The sequence below is a fragment of the Schistocerca piceifrons genome, chromosome 3 (genome assembly GCF_021461385.2).
Source record: "Schistocerca piceifrons isolate TAMUIC-IGC-003096 chromosome 3, iqSchPice1.1, whole genome shotgun sequence".
Classification (NCBI taxonomy): domain Eukaryota; kingdom Metazoa; phylum Arthropoda; class Insecta; order Orthoptera; family Acrididae; genus Schistocerca; species Schistocerca piceifrons.
The window spans coordinates 496,218,023-496,239,639 of record NC_060140.1 but is presented as its reverse complement, the minus strand read 5'-3'; the positions used below and the strand labels follow the sequence as shown (position 1 = coordinate 496,239,639).

At 41.0% G+C, this 21,617-nt stretch overlaps 1 protein-coding gene across 1 annotated transcript in view; it reads right to left on the bottom strand.

Annotated features, from left to right (window-relative positions):
- Positions 1-2,417: 2,417 nt before the first annotated feature.
- LOC124788774 (lipase member H-like) overlaps positions 2,418-21,617 on the bottom strand; it is a 480,664-nt gene continuing 461,464 nt past the window's right edge. The window contains exons 8-9 of the mRNA XM_047256057.1: positions 10,491-10,647; positions 2,418-2,968 (exon numbers count right to left, since the gene is read on the bottom strand). Of these exons, the coding sequence (XP_047112013.1) occupies positions 2,713-2,968; positions 10,491-10,647 (413 nt within the window). The 3' untranslated portion in view covers positions 2,418-2,712. The remainder of the gene's footprint in view (positions 2,969-10,490; positions 10,648-21,617) is intronic.

Genomic DNA, 21,617 nt, shown 5'->3' with positions numbered 1-21,617 from the left:
ACAACAACTCTGCTGCGATGAACACACAACTGACTAGCAAGTACACAATTCGGTGGCGAGTATACAACTGAGCGGCGAATACAGAACTGTCCTAGCGCTCGCGACTCCAGCGCTTAAGAAGCCAGAAGCCAGCGGTGGCGCGCGCAGACTTGCGGCGATTTCCTGTCTCGCTGGCGCTGCTTATGCGGACGGCGTCCGGACTTTGATGCTGGCAACCTTTTGGCAGCGGGCTCGGGTGGCATTATTGGCTAGGATATAACAGTTAGATTTAAGTAGTTCTAAGTTCTAGATGACTGATGACCTCAGATGTTAAGTCCCGTAGTGCTCAGAGCCATTTGAACCATTATTGAACCAACGTTCAATCTATCTCTGCGATATTCATTCCTATCGGGATTTAGGATTTCATTACTTTTGACACGTGATTTCAGCCAGATGTCTGTGTTTTGTACTGTGTGGTCATTGTTACCATTAACAATTAAGATTGTTTCCAGCAATTCGAAGACATTCTGATCGTATATAAAGCACACCAGCTGCAGCACACAATCTATATCTTCAATGCGCGATAGCGATGGTATTGTTACTAATGACAGGGCCACAAAAGCGCAGTTATTAAATGCAGCTTTCCGAAATTCCTTCACCAAAGATGACGAAGTAAATATTTCATTATTATAATCAAAAACAGCTGCAAGCATGAGTAACTTAGATATAGACTCCTCATTGTAATGAAGCAGCTTAAATTACTTATGGAAGACAAGTCTTATTGTCCAGATAGTATTTCAGATAGGTTCCTTTCAGAGTATGCTGGTACAGTAGCTCTATACTTAGCACTCATGTACAATCGCTCTCTCTACGAAACATCCGCACTTAAAGACTGGAAAGTTGCACAATTCATACCAATACCCAAGAAAAAAAAGAGTAATCTGTCGTATTACAGAGTCATAGAATGTCAATTTTCAGTAGGATTTTGTAACATATTCTATGTCTGAACATTATCAATTAAGGCGAAAAAACACTCTATTGACGCATTATCAGCACGTATTCACATCATGTCGCTTTTGTGCAACACAAATAGCTCATTATCCTCATGAAATAACGAGTGCTATCGAGAGGAGACCTCAAACAGATTCCACATTTCTAAATTTCCAGAAGGCCTTTTGGTACCCTTCATCACAAGCGGCTTCTAATGTAACTGCGTGTCTGTGTAATATCGTCTCTGTTGTGCGACCGCATTCGTGAATTCCGTTCACAGAAGTCATAGTTCCTTGCAACTGACGGAAAGTCATTGAGTAAAACAGAAGTAATACCCAGCACTCCCTAAGGAATTGTTATAGGCCTATATTGATGATTTAGGAGACTATCTGAGCAGCTTTCTTAGACGGTTTGCGGACGATATTGTAATTTGTCATCCAGTAAAGTCATCAGAAGAGCAAAACCAATAAGAAAAATAATTAAGAAAAGTTGTCTGTGGGTGTGAAAAGTGAAATCTGCCTCTAAACGGAGATAAGTGCGATGTTACTCACAAAAATACTAAAAGTAATCCGATAAATTTCGGTTAGACGATAAATCGCATAAATCTGAAGTCTATTAATTATGGCCTAGGAATTACAGTTACGATCATTCTAAATTAGAACGATCATAGACATAATTTTGTGGGTATAGCGAACGAAAGACTGCATTTTATTACCAGAACACTTCGAAGATGCAAGAAATCCATCAAAGAGACTTCCTATACTACCTTATCCTTCCTCTGATAGAGTATTGTAATGCAGTATGGGATCCTTACGGGATAGGATTGGCGGAGGACATCGAAAAAGTCAAAAGAAGGGCAGCTCTTTTTGTACGGTCGCGAAATATGGGACAGAGTGTCACGGATATGATTGAGATTTGGGGTGTCAATCATTAAAACAAAGGCGTTTTTCCAGAATGGTGGGTAGGAGACGAGGTACTGGCAGAATTGAAGCCGTGAGCAGAGGTCCTGAGTCGTCCTTGGGTAGCTCAGTCGGTAGAGCACTTGCCCGCGAAAAGCAAAGATCCCTGGCACATAATTTTAATCTGCCAGGAAGTTTCAAAGGCGTTTTTCGTTGCTGCGAGACCTTTTAACGAAATTCCAATCACTAACTTTTTCCTCGCAAGGAAAGATTTAAGTGTTCGTTTTTCCTTCACACTATTTGAGTGTGGAATGATAGAGAAATAGTTTGAAGGTGATTCGTTGAAACCTCTTCCAGGCAATTAAGTGTGAACTACAGAGTAGTCATGTAGATGCAAATATGAAATAGTTATGTATTAGAACCTTAAAGGCTTCCAGTAAACCTAAAACTAATGTTTCTGAGGTAAATATGAGACTTATTTTACAGATGGGCTATATGTAATGTTCTGCAATGTCAAAAGATGAAACAGCAAACAATTCAGTATTTTTTTTCTATTGCGAATAATACTTTTTTATTTTCACTTAACGGCTCACTATATTTATGATTTTATAATATAGTAACGTCTGAATAATTTATCAAAGAGCGTCTATTATAAGAAACACAAGTCCTCACAGCCACATAAAAACGCACACCGAGCGTAAATATTTGACGCGGGCACACTGTTCAAAGAGCTTGTTTCGCGAGTCTCACTGGCAGCGACATGGTTGCAGCCAGTTCTGCTCGGAAGTTCACCACACTGCTGCTATCCGGCACGTAGGTGGTCGAGCACACCTGGCCGCGCAGGTCACGTGGTTGCCATGGCAACGCTGGTGGCAGCCAGTAGCAGCAACAGCGCCTCCCACGGGGCCACGGCGCCAGAGCCTCCAGCCGGAGGCAGCGTGTTCTCCAGGTCACGCATGCGCCCCTCGCGCCGCTGCGCGGCACCTTCCGCCTCCAGTGAGTTGTCCAGGTCCAGCATAGGCTGTGGCGGCCTCGCGCCCGCCTCCCCCAGGCCGTATGGAGACTGCTCCGCCGTGCGCAGGTAGAATGAGCCGAACGTCCTGCGGGCATACAATGCTGATGCTAAAAATGTTGTTCATTTGCCTTACTACATGCAGTTTCCTAGCTGTTGGGTGGGAACAAGAGTGAGCGGAAGGATAATAAGTCGCGATATGTGAGGATCCCATTAATATCGACAAACAAACAATACTTCCATCCTCCCCGACCATCAAATATTTCGTAGACGTCATCCTTCCCAAGATGAAGATGACACAAAATTCTTTACCGATATCCATTCTGCCTTGCTTACCTTCTCTCAGATGAATCCTTGCTCCACTCCTCTTCAAATAACTAGAATATTGTAACGTGTCCTAAATATCGCACATATTTGCGTCTAAATACCTAACGACGTATTACAAATCCAAATTCAGGTTCAGGAAACAATGGGTCTTAACATCTGAGGTCATCAGTCCACTAAGAAGTACTTAAACCTAACTAACCTAAGGACATCACACAATCAATGCCCGAGGCAGGATTCGAACCTGCGACCTTAGCAGCAGCGCGGTTCCGGACTGAAGCGCCTAGAACCGCTCGGCTACAGGGGTTGGCAGGAATCACCAAGCAAAATAGCTGGATTCGCATTCTGGAGGGCTATGGATCATTCATATTTTTTTTTCTTTTTCTGTGGTTTCCAGCCGGCCGCTGTGGCCGAGAGGTTATAGGCGCTTTAGTCCGGAACCGCGCTGCTGCTACTGTCGGAGGTTAGAATCCTGCCCCGGACATGGATGCGTGTGATGTCCTTAGGTTAGTTAAGTCTAAGTAGTTCTAAGTCTAGGGGATTGATGTCCTCAGGTCCCATAGTGCTCAGAGCCATTTTAACCATTTTGTGGTTTCCATTATGTCGCTTAAGGCGACCACCAAGGAGGTTCCAACCAAAAGGATAGAGTCGATTTTTGTCTATGCTGCTTTTGCCCACACTAACTGCTGCTCTATCTCTGACGTTCAAGTCGTGGAGGGGCGGTTTTGTCTTCTTATTCTTTGCTTCCGTTCCTGGAGCATTATGGCCTATATGTTGCATAGCGACTGCGCGATAGTATTGAACAAATTCCTCACCTTCTGCTTTCTCATTTCTTATTGCCGAGTTACGTTTCATTATTTTGAGGAAATTAAATCGCTGTTAATATAAGGGGCGATCAGAAAGTTTTCGTTTGAGAGCGTTGCTGCAGCGTGTATGCAACGTAGCGCGACGTCGATACTGTTATATAAGCACCGCTACGTATAGAAATGATTAGTGTGGCATTCGTGACTATACGATGTGCGTGCGGTAAATGTGGAAACGTGAACTAAGCGACGTTATTACCGAATGCAACCAAACAGGACCAACGTGCTGTTATTCTTTTCCTGGCTGGCAAAGGGCAAACACGATAGACGTCCATCGGAGAACGAAGAATGTGTATGCGACAACATGTCTGTTGACAAACACTGTTGCGGAATTGTACACCGAGGGGTTCTGCTGTTTCGTGATAACGGACATACTCATATCACAAATGTCGTAACGCAGAAGATTCTCTAACTCAATTGGGAGACACTCGAGCACGTACCCTACAGTTCTGATCTCTCCCCATGCGATTGTGTCCCCATCGGTATCAAAAAAGACCTTGAACGGCCGACGATTGCTGTCGGACGAGGATGTGCAGCAGGCAGTTACGGACTTTTTCACACAGCAGGACGCTGTGTCTTACTAGACGCGTATCTTCAAGTTTGTCCGTTGGTGGGATGATTGCCTCAATGTTCATGGCGATTTTGCCTGACAGGCACACGGATTTTGGACGGTACGGCCTTCGAACAGAATCTTTTTGATCGTCCTTTATAATAATAAGAAATAAAAGACTACACCTAAATGTGATTCAAAAAGATCAGGCTACCTCTAAGTTGACGAAATGAAACTATTTATTTGTTAACGTATTTCTTTATCAAATTACGATAGTAACCATAGCAAAGAGTTCCGGAACTGATATATCTCAGACATACACAAAACGTTACATAGAGAAGGCATGATTTCGCTAACGCACTTGTCGGAACTGATTAGGCTATTCGGTACATGGAAAAAAAGCTTCTTTACAGACTGTTCTACAGTGTTCTTGGCGCATGTACACCTTCCGTGGAGTGGAAAGCTCGCGGAACCACTGTGTGGCAGGAAAACCCCAGGAAGAGGTCTGCTGGCCAATAAATCGGGATAGCGCAGACGTCAGAAAGCAGTTCTATAAATTTACAAACCGTTAAGGTTTCAGAGAACTTTTTACTCGTTGCGTTCTTCAGTCCGAAGACTGGTTTGATGCAACTCTCCATGCTACTCTATCCTGTGCAAGTCTCCGAATAACAACTGCAACTATAACTTCCTGTATTCAGCTCTTGGTCTCCCTCTACAATTACTCCCTCCACCCTACCTCCTGCAAATACTGCAGTGATGACTCTTTGATGTCTCAGAATGTCCTACCAATCGATTTCATTTTTTATTCAAGTTGTTCCCCAATTTTTTTTCATCCCAACTCTAGTCAGTATTTCCTGATTAGTTTCATTATCTATCCATCTAATCTTCATCAATCTGCCGTAACTTCTTTTCTCTCCTTGTCTAAACTTCTTGTCGTCCATGTTTCACTTCCACACAAGGCTACGCTTCAAGCAAATATATTTCCGGTATTAACAAATTTCTGTTCTTCAGCAGCCCTTTTCTTGCCATTACATCCTCTCTACTTCGGCTATCACGAGCTATTTTGATGCCGAAATTTTAAAATCATCTACTACTTTTAATGCCCCAGTTCCTAATCGAATTTCCTCGGCGTCGCCTAATATAATTCGACTACAGTGTATCAATCTTATGTTTTTATATGTTCATCTCTTATACTTCTTTCAAGACACTTTCTGTTCCTCTCAACTGTTCTTTCAAGCCCTTTGCTGTCTCTGACGTAGCCGACCGGGGTGGTCTAGCGGTTCTAGGCGCTCAGTCCGGAACCGCGCGACTGCTACGGTCGCAGGTTCGAATCCTGCCTCGGGCATGGATGTGTGTGATGTCCTTAGGTTAGTTAGGTTTAAGTAGTTCTAAGTTCTAGGGGACTGATGACCACAGATGTTAAGTTCCATAGTGCTCAGAGCCATTTGAACCATTTTTGTCTCTGACGTAAATAAACATTAGCAATCCGCAGCATTTGCGGTCAGCAATTAGCTGAAACAAATAATGTTGATCACATGACTGTCTGCAGAATGTAGCAAGAGAACTTGCTGTATCCATGCCATGAATAGCGTGTGCAGACAGTGTCAACAACTGATTTTCTTGCACAAGTACACTTCTCCGACTACTTCATTCAACAATGAACGTTTCGCTTAGGAAAATGTTTCATGTGGTGCTGATACATTGTGTTTCTGTTTGTTACATATAAGTAATATGTTAAGTGCCTTGGAAAATGAGCTCTAACATGAAAATAAAGTGTTTCTGGGCCCAGGGCCATTAAACATATTTTCATCCTCTACGTTTTGCGAGTGTTTCCTGAAAATTTCGCCATACCCTACAGGCTTGCCATCTGAACTGGTGAAATCCGCAGAGCTGCTTCTGTTTTCTCCAAGAACCTCTTCAATTTTACTATACGCAGTATCTATCTATCCCCTAGTTATACATTTTCCTATAGCTTTGTAACTGTCTTCTAGCCATTCCTGCTTAGCGATTTTGAACTTTATATCAATCTCATGTTTTAGGCAACTTTACTCCTTATGCCTCCTTCATTTGCTGCATTTTTATATTTTCTCCTTTCATCAATTAAAGACAGCATCGCCTATGATAAGAATATCTATTAGGGCTTCTCTTTTTACATATTTGATCCTCTATTGCCTTCACTATTTCATTTCTCAATGGTGCCCATTCGTCTTCTAGTGTATTCCTTTTTCTAGTTTCCGTCAGTCATTGCCTTCTGTCGTGGTTCTTAAGCCAAGTTTTTACGACGATTAAATTATACTCTGTGCGAAATTCTACCAAGCGGCTTGCTCTTTCACTCCCTTCCTCCTGTCCACATTCACCCTCTATTTTCCCTTCGTCCATTTTCCTAATATCGAATTCCAGTAACGAATCAAAATTAAACTTTGCTCTCTCTAAACGACTTGAATAATTTCTTGCATCTCATACTACGTTTTTCCAATTCTTTCATTATCTGCTCCGCTAGCTGCCATACAAACTTGTACTACTGTGATGCGCATTTGCTTCGTGTTAGAACAACAATAATGCATTCATTATGCTCTTCGATGAAATATGGCCTTTGCCGAAACGGGGTATTTGTGTACCTCATTTACTTACATAAAGATAGCCGTACAACACGTGCAACCGCAACGGAGGGATACCTCTGCAGAAGTCAGACAAACGTGTGGTTCTTGAAGAGGAGCAGCAGAAGTTGCAAGGGCTACAGTATGGATGACTGCGTGATCTGGCCTTGTAACATCAACCAATATGGCATTACTGTGTCGTTACTGCAAGCGGCTGAAAGCAACTGTAAACTACAGCCGTTATTTTTCACGACGGCATGCAGCTCAACTGTGTGGTTAAATGGTGATGGCATCTACTTGAGTCAAATATTCTGGAGGTAAAATATCCTCCATTCGGACCTTCGGTTGCACTATTCCAGATGATGTCGCCATCATAAAAACAAAACTGGCTTTCTACGGGTTGGAGCGTGGAATGTGAGATCCTTAATCGGGTTTGTGGGCTGCAAAATGTAAACAAGGAAATGGAGAGTTTGAAGTTAGATCTAGGAGGAATTGTTGGAAGTTCGGTGATATGAGGAAGATGAATTTCGGTCAGGTGATTACATAGTTATAAGTGCCAACAGCAAATAATGGTAATCCAGGAGCAGGTCTAATAATAAATAAAAGAACAATAATGCTGGTAGCGTAACTCTGAGAAATGTATTTATCACAAAATAAAGAAGATAACACTGACTGAGACTTAATTCGATAAATTCCAGTTTAATAACAAACATCCGTTCACTCCTTTAAAAATTTGAGTCTGGCAGATGTAGTTTACGTCACGGAATCGCACTTAACGTGTCATGCAATGTATATACATTCAAAGAGTTTACAGAAGAAGACAAATTGTATGCATCTATTCCTTTTCCTCACATTAAGGAAATATTTATTACAAAAGGAAGCGCTATATCGATAGTGAGTGCAAGTGCAAATGGTTATTAAACTAAACAGCAACGTCTTAAAGAAGTATAAACCATAAGGGTCACTGTAGAACGGAAAATCAATTAATTACAGTACAATACCAACACTAGTGTTAACTTAATATTTGCCTAAGAAGTAGCATCGGACTCAAAAGCAGTTTTCCAGACAACCAAAATGTCACTTAACTCTTGAAAATGGTTGATTACATGATGGTTAGTACTAGTTTACTACCGTTTTGAACTCCAGATAAGAAAAAATACTAAACTTTCGTTCATTTGTCCAATAGATGATGATTTAAGTATTAAGTTCTAGATTTATAGGTGTTTCTATAATGAAGGTATGATGTTCTAGGGACAAAGGAGAGGCAAGTGAACAAATTTCATGAAGGTAACCGGGGTCCAACTCGAAAATTATAAGCAAAACCGAAAATTACTCCAACTTACCATTGGTTTGCTGACGATGATTGAAATTTAAGTTGCCACATTACTTCAGTAACTGTATTCGTCTGTGTAACGTGAAAAAGATGCTACACTAGCTACAGTTGTTCAGTATGTTTACTTACTGACATGGCATCGTCACATACAGTTCTCTTGTATTCGGTAAAACACCGCGTTGTTGGTCGAACATCATCGTATGTTCATGGTTCTGGATTCACCAGTGGATGTCTTTGATGTGTGCAGAGATGAACAGCAAAACGACGTTTACAGTATAAAGTTATCTGGAGCAAATTGTATGTATTCAGGTATCAAAGAATATAGTATAGTACCGACCAACTGAAAGAGGCGGTGCTGTTGTTTAGACACTGACTTCATCTTCGGGACTATAGAGTTTGCTCTGTCTGGACATACTCATTTAGGTTTTCCGTGGTTTACCTCATTTATTTCAGGCAAGTCCCAAGATATCTCCTTCATCGAGGCCATGGTCGACTGCCTGTCCTCATAAAACAATACTTGCTGCATATATTTTGTGTATGTGTGTTTTGGAGGTATTTATTTACGTTGAGCTATGATGATAAATCCTACATCATTGTAAGATGAACCATGTATAAATAAATAAATACATTGCTAGATTTCTTCTCAGAAAATTATTTCCTCGTCTCGTAAAGACATAATAAATCAATTATTAAATCGTACAGCGAAACCTCTTTTCCTGACGAGGGCTCCTTACGTCAAACTGAAAATTTTTCTTCTTCCATCATTTCTGAACGTTCGTACCATCACGTGTATCAGATATGGCTTTTCTTACCACCTCAAGCCACTACATCTATTGGCTGCAAGTTGTATAAAAAACTACAAAAACACAACACCCAGTCATCACGAAGCCAATAAATGTTATGGATCAAAGTTGTAAACGGAGAATTCAAGAATGCACAAGAACCACCGGGTAACAATAAGACAGGAAGACCAAGAACGAAGCGCTCGGATTAAAAACGGTGTAATACAAGGATGTAGTCTTTCGCCCCTACTGTTCAGTCTATACATCGAAGAAGCAATGACGCAAGTATATCAAGGACAACATTCGCTGATGATATTGTTATTCTCAGTGAAAGTGAAGAAGAATTACAGGATGTGTTGAACGGAATGAAGTTTAATGAGTGCAGAATATGGATTTAGAATAAAGCAAAGAAAGAGGAAAGTAATGAGAAGTAGCAGAAATGAGAACAGCGAGAAACTTGCCATCAGAATCAGAGATCACAACGAAGACGATGTCATGGAATTCTGCTACCTAGGAAGCAAAATAACTGATGATGGCTGGAGAAAACGGGACATAAAAGGAGAATGGGACTGGGAAAAAGGGCGTTCCTTGTCAAGAGAAGTCTGCAGACACAGGTCTCAACTTGAGGAGGAAATTTCTGATAACGTACGTTTGGAGTACAGTATTGTATGGTAGAGTAACAAGGACTGTTCAGAAAACCAGAAAAAAGAGAATCTAGGCATCTGAGATGTGATGCCACAGAAGAATGTCGAAAATTTGGTGGACTGCTAAGGTAGGGAATGAGGAGATTCTCTGAAGAATTGGTGAGGAAAGGAATATATGGAAACCATGGACAATAATCAGGGATAGGATGATAGGCCATCTGTTAATGCGTCAGGAGATAAGCACCACGGTACCAGAGGGAGCTGTAGAGGTTAAAAACTGTAGAGGAACACAGAGATCGGAGGCGTCCAGCTGACAATCGACGACTTACGTTGTAAATGCTACTCTGAGATGACAAGGCTAGCACAGGAGAGGAATTCGCAGCACAACACATCAAACCGATAAGAAAACAGATGACTGAAAAAATAAATAAATAAAAATAAAAAATGCAAGAAATTCAAGTTTAGATTTTTACAAATACTGGTGTCCACACGAAGTAAACAGCACTGTATGACTCACGAGTAGTTCTGGAAGAGCCCCAGCGCGATTCCGTCCTGCCCCTCGCAGCGTCCGCTGGAGAAGTCATCCCAGGAGGTGCAGCGAGAGCCCACGAAAGCGCCCGGCCGGCGCACCGCCTCCGCCAGGTACGAGGGCGCCATCATGTGCGAGCACACCACTGCAACACACCGAGCTGCTAGCCACAAGTGTCCAAGCCGTCCGCACACTAGATTCGTACCAGGAGCAATATTTCGCATAATTACTGACCGAAATTAAGAATTTAAAATGCTGCCGTAATCTACACATTAACAGGTATAATCTTACGTTAATGTTTCAACACAGTACCGCAAGTATAAAAATTGCAAACTGTGTACATATTTTGAAGCAGTGCAACTCATGGCGCACAAATTATCCAGACTATATTCATCCAGTTTCTTCATAACGAGAGCACTCGGCAACTGCCAACAACGTTCACCCATAATTTCAAACCTTTTCGAAACTTTTTCTCATTGCTACATTGCTACATTTTCGCTCTTCATGCAGTACAATTACAGTATCAGGTATGATGTTTTAATTTATTACTTCTTTACTACCAACGGTATTTGGAACGCGTTTTGCAGACAGTATAAACACATATAACTGAATTTATCTGCAAAATTATATCATTGTAAGACCCGTAGCTCAGGAGATAGGACGTCATAAGCATTGAAATGCGTGAAAAACTAGGTTTTCTTAAAACGGAGGTACTAAAGTAGTCGGCTTGTGAATGCCCTTTATACAGGTCGAGGCACCTAGGAAATGTCGTCTCCATATATCCAGAACGAGTCCCGATACCGAGTTGTGGTTTTCGTTAAGTTATAACATACAGAGTGGGAAACTGTAATTTTTAACTTTTGTAGCTGCAGATTTATGAGAGCGGCGTAGATTTTTATAATGCGACTGTATACCTTTTTCTGCACTGGAAGAGCCTTAGAATTGGACTTCAGAGAAATGGCATGAGTCATCTGTGTTGAACAATAAAAAGAGAATAGCTGCGCTACCCACTGCCCTACATAAAACTACTGTCGAATGACGTTAGCAGTGTGTTCGGGAATTCGTGTGGGTTTCGGCCAGTGTAAAGAAAGAATCCGTGATGGGACATTGCCGAGCGCAGACGTGTATTTTCTGAGCAAACCACGATAATAGTTGTAGAGCATAAATGACTTCAACGGATTACTTTTAGTGTAGAGGAGAGCGAAGTGCTTTGTATCATTTTGGGAGAATTCCAGTAGGTCTTAAAGATCGTGGGCTTCCAGGTTCGATTACCGGTTGGGTCGGAGATTTTCAGCATTTGGGGACTGACTGTTCGTATCGCCCTAATTATTTCATCTCACGTTCATCACAAAGACGCGCAAGACGCCGAAGTGGCGTCAGTAGTAAGACTTGCACCCGACAGCCGAACGACCCCAGATGGAATATCCCAGCCATATCGAGCACTCTTTTTTCTGAAATAAGAACAATCAACTGTTTGTACTGGCTCTGACGTGACCTCCCTAACTCTGCCTTACCTCTTACCATAAGCCTTCCCCGTTTTATGCCCTCGTTAAAAACCCGAAAACAATAAATATCTTAAAAATTATGTCTGATTAGAAGAAATTCTACAGAATATAACTGCCTTGTTTCTCAATATAATATATTATCGAAATAAAGTGCACTTTGTGAAGAGTTATTGCGGAAGTATCTGACAGCTGTAAAAGAATAAAATGTAATTTGTTACTGATTTTGTAATCTCTCTGATTAACAATATTTTTAATTCAGTGCGTTGTTTTTTCGGCAACTCTCTAGACACAATATCCTAATTAAATTCTTTTTTTTTTCAGATTCTGCGTTGCAGAGAACTTGGTAAGTTGGCACCAAAAGTTTTTCACTTGAAGAACGACCTGTCTAATGGAAAGCGTTAAATTAATATTCGATGAACAACGAAGTATAATTCCTTTCCTCTATATTTATGGGCTACAAGTATTCCATGAGTGTTGTGTTGGTTACTAATGAAATGCAATAGCCGATTACAAATGACACAACAATGAGCTTTCCAACTAACTGAATGTAAGCGGAGGTCATCTATGTGAGAAAAGTGTATACACTACGTTCAAAGAGCAATGCACTTTTGAAAAAACTTTTTCATTCATAAATGGAAATTTTTCAAAGTTGCCTGCGGCCTTTTTATTTTTTGAATTTTTATGTAGAAATTGTCACAAGTGGTTCATGGTTCCTTTTTCTCGTCTGCCAAAACGCAGCATTTTCAATATTCAGAATAGGTTTTATTACTAATCGTTGCTAGGACATGTATTTTCTAAGTCAATTAAAGTAGAGTGTGTGTATCTGCTTACCTTTGGTCTCCAACTATTCAGGAATCGTACTACATAAATACTCCCCTAGTCCTCATTTTTTACATGAATCAAAATTGGTCTCCATGTAGATCATATTCAGTCGTTCACGGTAACTTTTTAAATTCTAGATGAGATGTTTTTTCTGCCTTTAACACTAAACTTATTCTTCTGTAATTGCAAGTATTGTAAATCTGTCATTTCTTCTTTTTTATGGATTGAAGGTGGCTTAATTTCCACAAAACCTTCTCGTAATTAAATGTTTCTCGTTTCCCTCTTCTGTTTCATTCCTTAAAATCTCTTCATTCTTTGACGGTGTTCCTATTTCCTTCGCTCGTCCATATTTTCCCTGTTTTCTTCTTTTCTTTGACTTTAAATTTCAAGTTCATAAATTTATTTTTGAATTGGCCCCTTTCATTCATCATTTTCCTACTGACTCCTGCTTGTTTTAGGTCTTCATATATTTCTTGAAACCAATTAGTTCTTTTCCTATTTTTGTGTTTTTGATCTATTAGTACATCAAAAATCGTCTTTGTTCTATGTATGTGTCCTTAGGATGTTAGTCGACGTTTTCTGATCACGCCTGTGAGTCTGTCTGTGTGTTCGTATAACTCCTCTGTTGGTCTCTTCATCCGTATACCATCTCTGTGTACTGCTCCAAAAATTTTCCTGAGGACTTAACGTTCTATTTTTTTCTGTGTCAGTGATGTCTGATGCTCCCATTGTGGTAGTTTTTGATGCATAAATGCTTTTCGTAGTACAACTACATTGTAGTATCTGAGTTTGGCCTGTCGTTAAATGTTTCTTTTATTGTAGTGCTTCCATGTCAGTTTGTACGCTTCCTGAAGTTTTTCTGTATTTCGGATGTCTTACTTGATCTTCCTATTTGTAGATATTCCCCTAGATACTTGAATTTTTCCACTGTGTTAACCTTTCCTTATTTGTGTCCATGGTTTGTGTGTTCTTTCCATGTACTGCATTTCCTCACATGATATCTGCGGATCAGTTTTGGCAGAGACTCATGTATGTACTCCTGTACTTCTTGTGCTTCGTATCTGTTGTTTCTGGGAATTTCCAGGTCATCTGAGAACGCTGGACATTTTATACTTGTCTTATTTGCGCGTTTTCTTCCTAACTGAAAGCCCTTTACTTCCTTTTCCCATTGTCTGATAATTTGGTCCAAGACTTTGTTGACTATAAGAGATGAGAGAGTATCTCTTGGTCCGACTCCAGTATATACCTCGAGTAATTCTGAGATTTCACCCACCAGTTTTATTTTGGGCGTGGTGTCTGTCAGTGTTATGTACCCCAGTTTTTTCTGCGTATTCCATACTCTTCTAGTGTGTCAAAGTGAGTCTGTCTGTCAATGGAGTTCCCGCCGGCGGTTCGAATCCTTCCCCGGGCATCGGTGTCTGTGTTGTTCTTAGCACAAGTTAGTTTAAGTAGTGTGTAAGTGTAGCGACCGATGACCTAAGCAGTTTGGTCCCTTAGGAATTCACACACATTTGAACATTTGTTCTTAAAATCCACGAATGTGGCTACAGCGTTGCTCCTCTGCCTGACATTCAGGAATGTTAGCAGTTTCAATACAGGATCTTTCTTCCCTGAAACCTGCTTAGTATTCACCTACTTTTGTATCAGGTTAAGGTCTAGTCTGTTGAAGAATGCCTTGGATACAATTTTGTATGTGCCTGCAACAATGAGATACCTGTGTAATTATTGGAGTCTCTCTTGTCGCCCATTCTGTGGAAGGGGTGAATCAATGCACGTTTCCATTCTTGTGGAATTTTCTCTAAAATCCATATTTCTGTGAGAATTTTATGAATTTCCTTTGTGATGGTTTGGTCTTTGCGTTTCCAGAGCTCAGAGATAATGCCGTCTTCTCCCGGGGCTCTGTTGTCATCTAGTTGTTTTATAATCTCCTCTACCTCTGTTATTATAAGGGGTTTAGAATCTGGATTGGTACTTTTTCGTGAGGTGTAGTTTTTGTTTAGGCTTCTCGAAGTTATCAAAGCGTTTTTTAAGAAGTTTGCAGTTTCCTACAGGGGTATTTGTTTCCAGAGGTCCATCAATTCTTTTCAAGCAGGTATTTTGAGGCTGATAACTCTTTATATTTTCCTTAAATATTCTGTATAAATTTCTCATGTTATTTCTCTTGACGTCTTTACTCTAGTTTTGTCGTATGACCTTTTCACTTTTCTAATAACTTTCGAGGATTTTTTCTAGACTTTCTAGAAATACTGCCATGTTTCTGTTGTTCTGTTATTGCTAAACTTGTTCCATGCCTGGTTTCTACGTTCAGTGGTCTGTTCACAAGTACCTTGATGGTCTTCTTCTAGTTACTTTCTATTGTGACCGTTTGTCGGTGTACGCGCGTTGATGAGTGTGTATCTTTTGTTTCCTGATAGGAACGTTATTGTGAAGGTTTTTCTTATATTGAATTGAAAACTAGGATTTTCACTGTAACTGATTATCGTACTGCAAATCACTGTGCCAGGCATTGTCGGTGATCCTCTTCTGTCAGCAGGTTTTCCTTTGTATATTCTGTAGTTTTCTGTCTCGAAATGATTTTCGTCCGTGAAACGCGTCTCTTGTATTTTGTCGTGAAATTTTTCTAGTATATCTGTAAGCTGTTTAAGTTTGCGTAGTTTGACCAACGTACTTGTGTTAAGTGTGCCAAATAGTGTTTGCGAAGAGGTTTCGAGAAGCTGTGACTCTTTTCCTTTTTATCATGTTCCTGGTCTCCCAGAAGCCGGTGACGGGGGACGTCCAACACATTTACGGGACCTGGGGTATTCGATGTTTTTCCTGTTGTTCAGTCATGATTTTTAAAGTTGAGGTTCGTTGTGGTGACGTCTGTAGGAGGTCACATATATTAAACACTTGACTGTTGAGATCAAAACGTATTTGTACCAGCCACACCAACTTGGTGAATAGAAACTGACCAATATCCGCTGGATGCGGAACACTAGTGGGTTTACGCCTGTGTTAGTGTTTGGTCCATCCCGCTTATTTCATTTTCCAAATACCACCCATGTCTAATAGTCTTTCTCCTATCCACCACTTGGAGAGACGCCCCGTGGGGGATCGAACAACGCTACAAGGCGGTTCAACTGCTCCTACCAGTGCCATTTTATGCAACCCTTAGTGTTATATCTGGCCTTCAAAAACTGCCAGCTAGATTTTCATATTCTCTCTCTCGCTACAGTGTTAATCTTACAGAAAGAATGAACAGGACATCATTGTAGGAAATTTAATGTAATTAAATTTTGTAACGGGACACGTTTTCGCTAGAGACCGCGGTTTTCGAGTTATTCAAGAAAAAAGTACATAATGACCTTCAAAAGTAGCTACAGTTCCCTTCCACACTCGGGCCCCACCGGTTAGGATTTCTAGTATGTAGTTCGTAACACTCCATCCTAACACTGTACAAAAATCATGTCACACATTCTAACTTTTTTGGTCATCGCTGAATGTCTTATAACGCCATCGGCTTAGTTGAGCACTTACAAATTGTAAATTTCACTTTTATGTAAATTTTACTCAACTTTTTTTTTACTTTTATCACCATAAACTAAAGAATTACTGTTATTGTAAGGGTTAAGTTTGGATCGAATTGTTGATGCAATTAGTTTTACCGTAACGCTTCCGCAAGTTGTTTTTCTTTCATTACCCTCATGGGTACGTTTAATTAATGATGCCAACGGAATAGCGGGCTATGTTGGTGGCGTAATAGAGTTGTCAATAGAGACGAATTTCGGGAATATTCGTGTAGCCGGAATTTTTTGTACAGTTGTAGGAGAGCCATGGACAATATTCTAGAAATCCTGACAGGTGACGGCTGAGCGTGGGAGTGGGGGTGCGTTGCAATGTAATTTCTGTCCGTTTTTCTTGAATAACTCGATAACTACGGCCTGTAGCGGACATGTATCCCAATACAAAATTTAACTACATGAAATTTATTACGAAAAGGTTCTGTTCATTTTTCTGTTAGACTAGTAGTTTGCTCGTAGAGAGAAAGTGGTTTTGGAAGGCTAGATATAACATTGTGGGTTGGATAAAACACCATCTGTAGAGGCAGCTGAGTCATCCTCAATAGATTATGGTGCAAAGAAATTTTGTGAATGATACGTAATTTAAATTTTACAATTATTGACGTTATTGTCATAAAAGGTGTTCAAATGATGGCTCTGGGAATTCATACTCGCCGGCCGTTGTGACAGAGCGGTTCTAGGCGCTTCAGTCTGGAACCGCGCGACCGCTACGGTCGCAGATTCGAATCCTGCCTCAGGCATGGATGTGTGTGATGTCCTTAGGTTAGTTAGGTTTAAGTAGTTCTAAGTTCTAGGGGACTGATGACCTCAGATGTTAAGTCCCGTAGTGCTCAGAGCCATTTTGAATCGATACGCTTTTATGCTCGAGCAATCAGACTGAGAGCCGTGTGGTGCAAAACGTTGTTGGTACTCGCATTGACTTCTCGTTGAATTTTGACCTTTTGTTCATCAATATTGTGGGGATTGAATGCATACACTATCCTCTTTAAGTAGTGAACTCTTCTGACGTTAAAGGGCTACTAATTGCAATGTGTATAATCTCGTAATGTAACGTAACTACGTAGGTGGTGAGACACTGAAAGCATGAATTCGAAGAGTTCGTTAACACATGGTGCAGTCCTACTTCAGCATAACAATGCCGGACCACACAAGAGCGCTGCGACATCAGCAACGATCTGACGCCTTCGGTTCACTCTCGTCGATCATCTTCCGTACAGTCCAGGCTTGTCCCCATCCTGTTTTCGTCTATCAATAAACTGGTCACCGTTGGAAGAAACGTGTTGTCTATAAGGCGACTATGTTCAGAAATAAATATGTTGACATGAACAATAAAAGTGTGGAATATTAATAAAGTTTGTTTTATTTTAAAAGCTTTAATAGTTCTCACTTGAAAAAATTGGGAGGCTTAACTTTTTTGCACGCTCTCGTATATCGGGTCTACATGTCCACCAACAAGGTTTTCGAGAGGCCGTTTGCCATAATCAGCTCGTTTCGGCCTCGGTTTCTGTTTCGATGCGTCTGTCATCTTCAGTTGTTGCACTCGGTATGGTTTCAATTTTAATTCATGAACGCCTCGCCAGATTGTTTAGACAATTTGTTTGGTGATGTTTTTGAATTAATTGTAATTATCTTCCAGTATCTGTAGTGGCCTTTGGAATGCTTAAGGCTTCCTATTTCGTTTTTCACTTGAAACCGAACCTGTTGTAGGCCATTTCTTAACTAAATCGTGTACGCTACTCTCCGATGGGGCACTAGTATTCGGAAGTTTTTCTACGAACGCTTGACGTGTTTCTTCAAACGACTAAGAACGAATCATCAGACTATAGCTACCCTCTCCTGGATTTCATATGGCATCTTACACAAGCACAGCTGCAGTCATAACAGTGCACTACAATGAAACGTGTAATGGACTGACACGTATCAATCCCACGAATGGCATCAACAGCCAGAAATACACTGCTTGATAATTGTCCAGGAACAACTGACACTTGCTGCAGAACAACAGAAAATTGCTACGGAACACTTGGCCGTTGACAGTAAAAGAAAATGCAGAGAGCGGGACGTATTAATTGCAGCGAAGCCTGTCCACGAACGCTCTGCATGCATTCGACAGTTCATACACTACGATGTTTGATGGAGGTTGTTGTGGAGCCGATTAGTGATACATTCCGTGTGGTATGGCAACTTGTCTACAAGACGTCATTTGAGTGCTTCCGATCATGGACGGGCTGTTGGACGGCTCGAAACTTGTCAAATTGTCACTACTGCGGCGACAATAATGAGTGTGTCAAAAAATGTCATCTCACGATTAACAAAGGTCGCTGGCGGTGAAAATGTCATGCAAAAGCATGCTGTGGTTGCAGACGGGCAACCACACCGCAAGAAGATCGATACGTAGCCCAAGTGGCGAGAAGGAACAGGCGTCTCACTCGTAGGTGGATTCCTGCAGACCTTCCAGCCCAGCCGTTACCGGTACACTTGTCTCTGCGAGAACCATTTCGCAGCGTTTAAATCAGACTGGTTTGTATGCTCGGAAGCCTGTTGAACGCATTCCACTTCATCCACGCCATCGTTGGGAAACAGTTCAATGCTGGAGGGAGCATGTACGTTGGGGTTAGAAACAGTGGTCTAGAATGATAATCTCCGACGAATCCCGCTTCAATGTGTTAAGCGATTCTGGCCACCAGTTAGTGTCGTGAGAGACAGAGGGGAGCACACAACAGAACATGTACTTCATCGGTATGGCATAGGCGTTAGGGTGTGCGTAGGCATTACATACTACAGCCGAACACCGCTGCACTCTTTGCGAGAGGCATGGTGGCAGGACAGCTATACTGCAGTGAAATTATTCTTGATCATGCCAATCTATTTAGGAGTGCGGTAAGTCCTGGCTTTCTGTTTATGGCCGACAATGCCCACCGATATTGGATCGCTGAGGTATCGCACACACTGGGAAGTAAAGTTATTTGGCATATGTAATGGCCTGCGTACTCTCTGGACCTAATCGCTAAAGAACATGGCCGGAAAACTCTTGGCAGACGTGTTTCTCTATGAGCAAGCCCTCTTCGAACCGTGCAGAAACTGAAACCCGACTTCAGAGAAAAGTGGGACAATATCCCCCAAAGGCTCCTCAACAGTTTGGTAGCCATCATGAATAACAGGTGCAAAATGTGCATCAGTGCCCGAGAAGGACATATTCCTCACTCAGAGTCCTATATCGATCTTTTTGCTGACGGTATGACCTGTGTCAAAATGGACATTATTTGTGTGTGATATCCTCCTTTCCCATGTGGCGAAATTTGTCCACCTCTGTTACGTATGTAATGGCCTCCAGTTATTCCTGTCCTACAATGCCTCTTTTCCTTAGCAATTGTCAAGCAGTGGAAGACAGCCGTGGGAGACTGTCGCTACCGATAGGGTCTTACGCTGCGCATTCTGTGTGATCGAATACCATAATCAGCGTCGAAATGTATTTCGGATTTTAGTGTAGCATGCACTGTTAAGTTCTACATGGCCGCGTTTCTCAACCCTTTGTCCTTTGCGGCACACCAACGTACATTTGAAACTTTCAGCAGATCCCTACAAGTGATTTTTTTTCCCTAAATGCAAAACGGCAAGTACAAAAAGTACGTACAATACTTCTTAAATTATGGAACGACTGTGAGATAAAAGTTTATTACTGCAAGAAACTATTTGGCGACAAATTTTCTACATGCGAGGTCTGTCTGTGAAATAACGGGACTATGCCTTTAATACATGTTATTTTAAAAACACACACATATAGTTATCACCCCCAATAAACTCCTCTATGATGCAACGCTCCAAGTGAATTTTCCATTGCTGGAAACAGTGCTGGAAGTCTTCCTCTGTGAGCTCCTTGATGACGAGTGGCGTTATCACTTTCACTGCTTCAACGGACTGAAATTTTGTTCCTTTTAAAACAGAGCTAACCTTGGAGAACAGATAAAGGGACGTGGTGCTAGGCGAGGCACGTAAGGTGGGTGACCTAACACTAGAATGCTGTACCTCTCTAGAAACCTCTTAATAGACAATGCGGTATGAGACGGTGCGTTATCTTGATTCGGAACCCACGACTTATTCTACAATTCAGGTCTTTTATTCTTATTTTCTCACAGCCTTGATCAACAACCTCAAGATAGTGACGATAATTATAATTAACATTTGATCTCCAGGAACCCGGTAAAGATGAACAATTCCATGAATATAGAAAAAAAAATTCATCACTTCACGACAAATTAAGATTCATCACATGTTATCACTCTTTCCAAAAATTAGAACCGTTTTCTGTGGTATTCAGAGTGTCAGTCCAGACATTTTCACGAGTTTCTTTTTGTCCTATCGTGAGAATTTTCAGCATCAGTTTCGTACGCACTTTTCTCATGTCAAATTGGTAATATAAAATGTGCCTTAAGCATTCTTTGTCAATTGCTACAATTTCAGCAATGGATGGAATACTCAGCCAGCGGTCAGTTCGATTCAGATTACTTGCTTTTTCGATATTTTCATCCGTTTTTGATGTTGAAGGACGTCCCAATCGTGAGCCGTCATCAGCGTCTTCTCGACCTTCTTGAAAACACTTGAACGACTCAAAAAGTAGCGTACGTGGTAAACAGTCTTGGCCATACACTTCTCTTAGTAACAGATAGGTTTCAGTAGCAGTTTTCCCACGTTTCACTTAGAACTTCATGACAATTCGTTGCTCTATAATTACACATATAATTTTTCCCCCAAAACAAAATAGTAACTTTATTTTCAGCCATAATGGCTTTGTTTGTGGACCGTGACTGTGTGGGATAATTATTTATTTCAAGTTTCTGCTACCAGTCACTTTTTATTTTACGTTTAATCTAACATAATGCAACGCGTTTCTAACGTGTTTTGTTCATCTTCAGGCGTTTATACATACATACATACATACATAGAGAAATGTTTCTTAAAAATAAACAGTCTTAAACTAGATTAATCTAGAACACTTTGTCCATTGTTTTATACTGTAGCTACTGGTGTGGCATTTGGGTGGAAGGATGTGATGTCTTCTGCTGGTTTTGTTCTTTGTGGCTGACTATGTATATCACAGCCTGTATAGGATGCAGATAGATTTGCATCAGTTATGTGTTACGAAAATAGTGTGAAAGGCTTTTATATGACAGTTGATCACTTACAATTTCATAATCTTGCTGCTTCACTCCCATCACTGGTGTAATGGC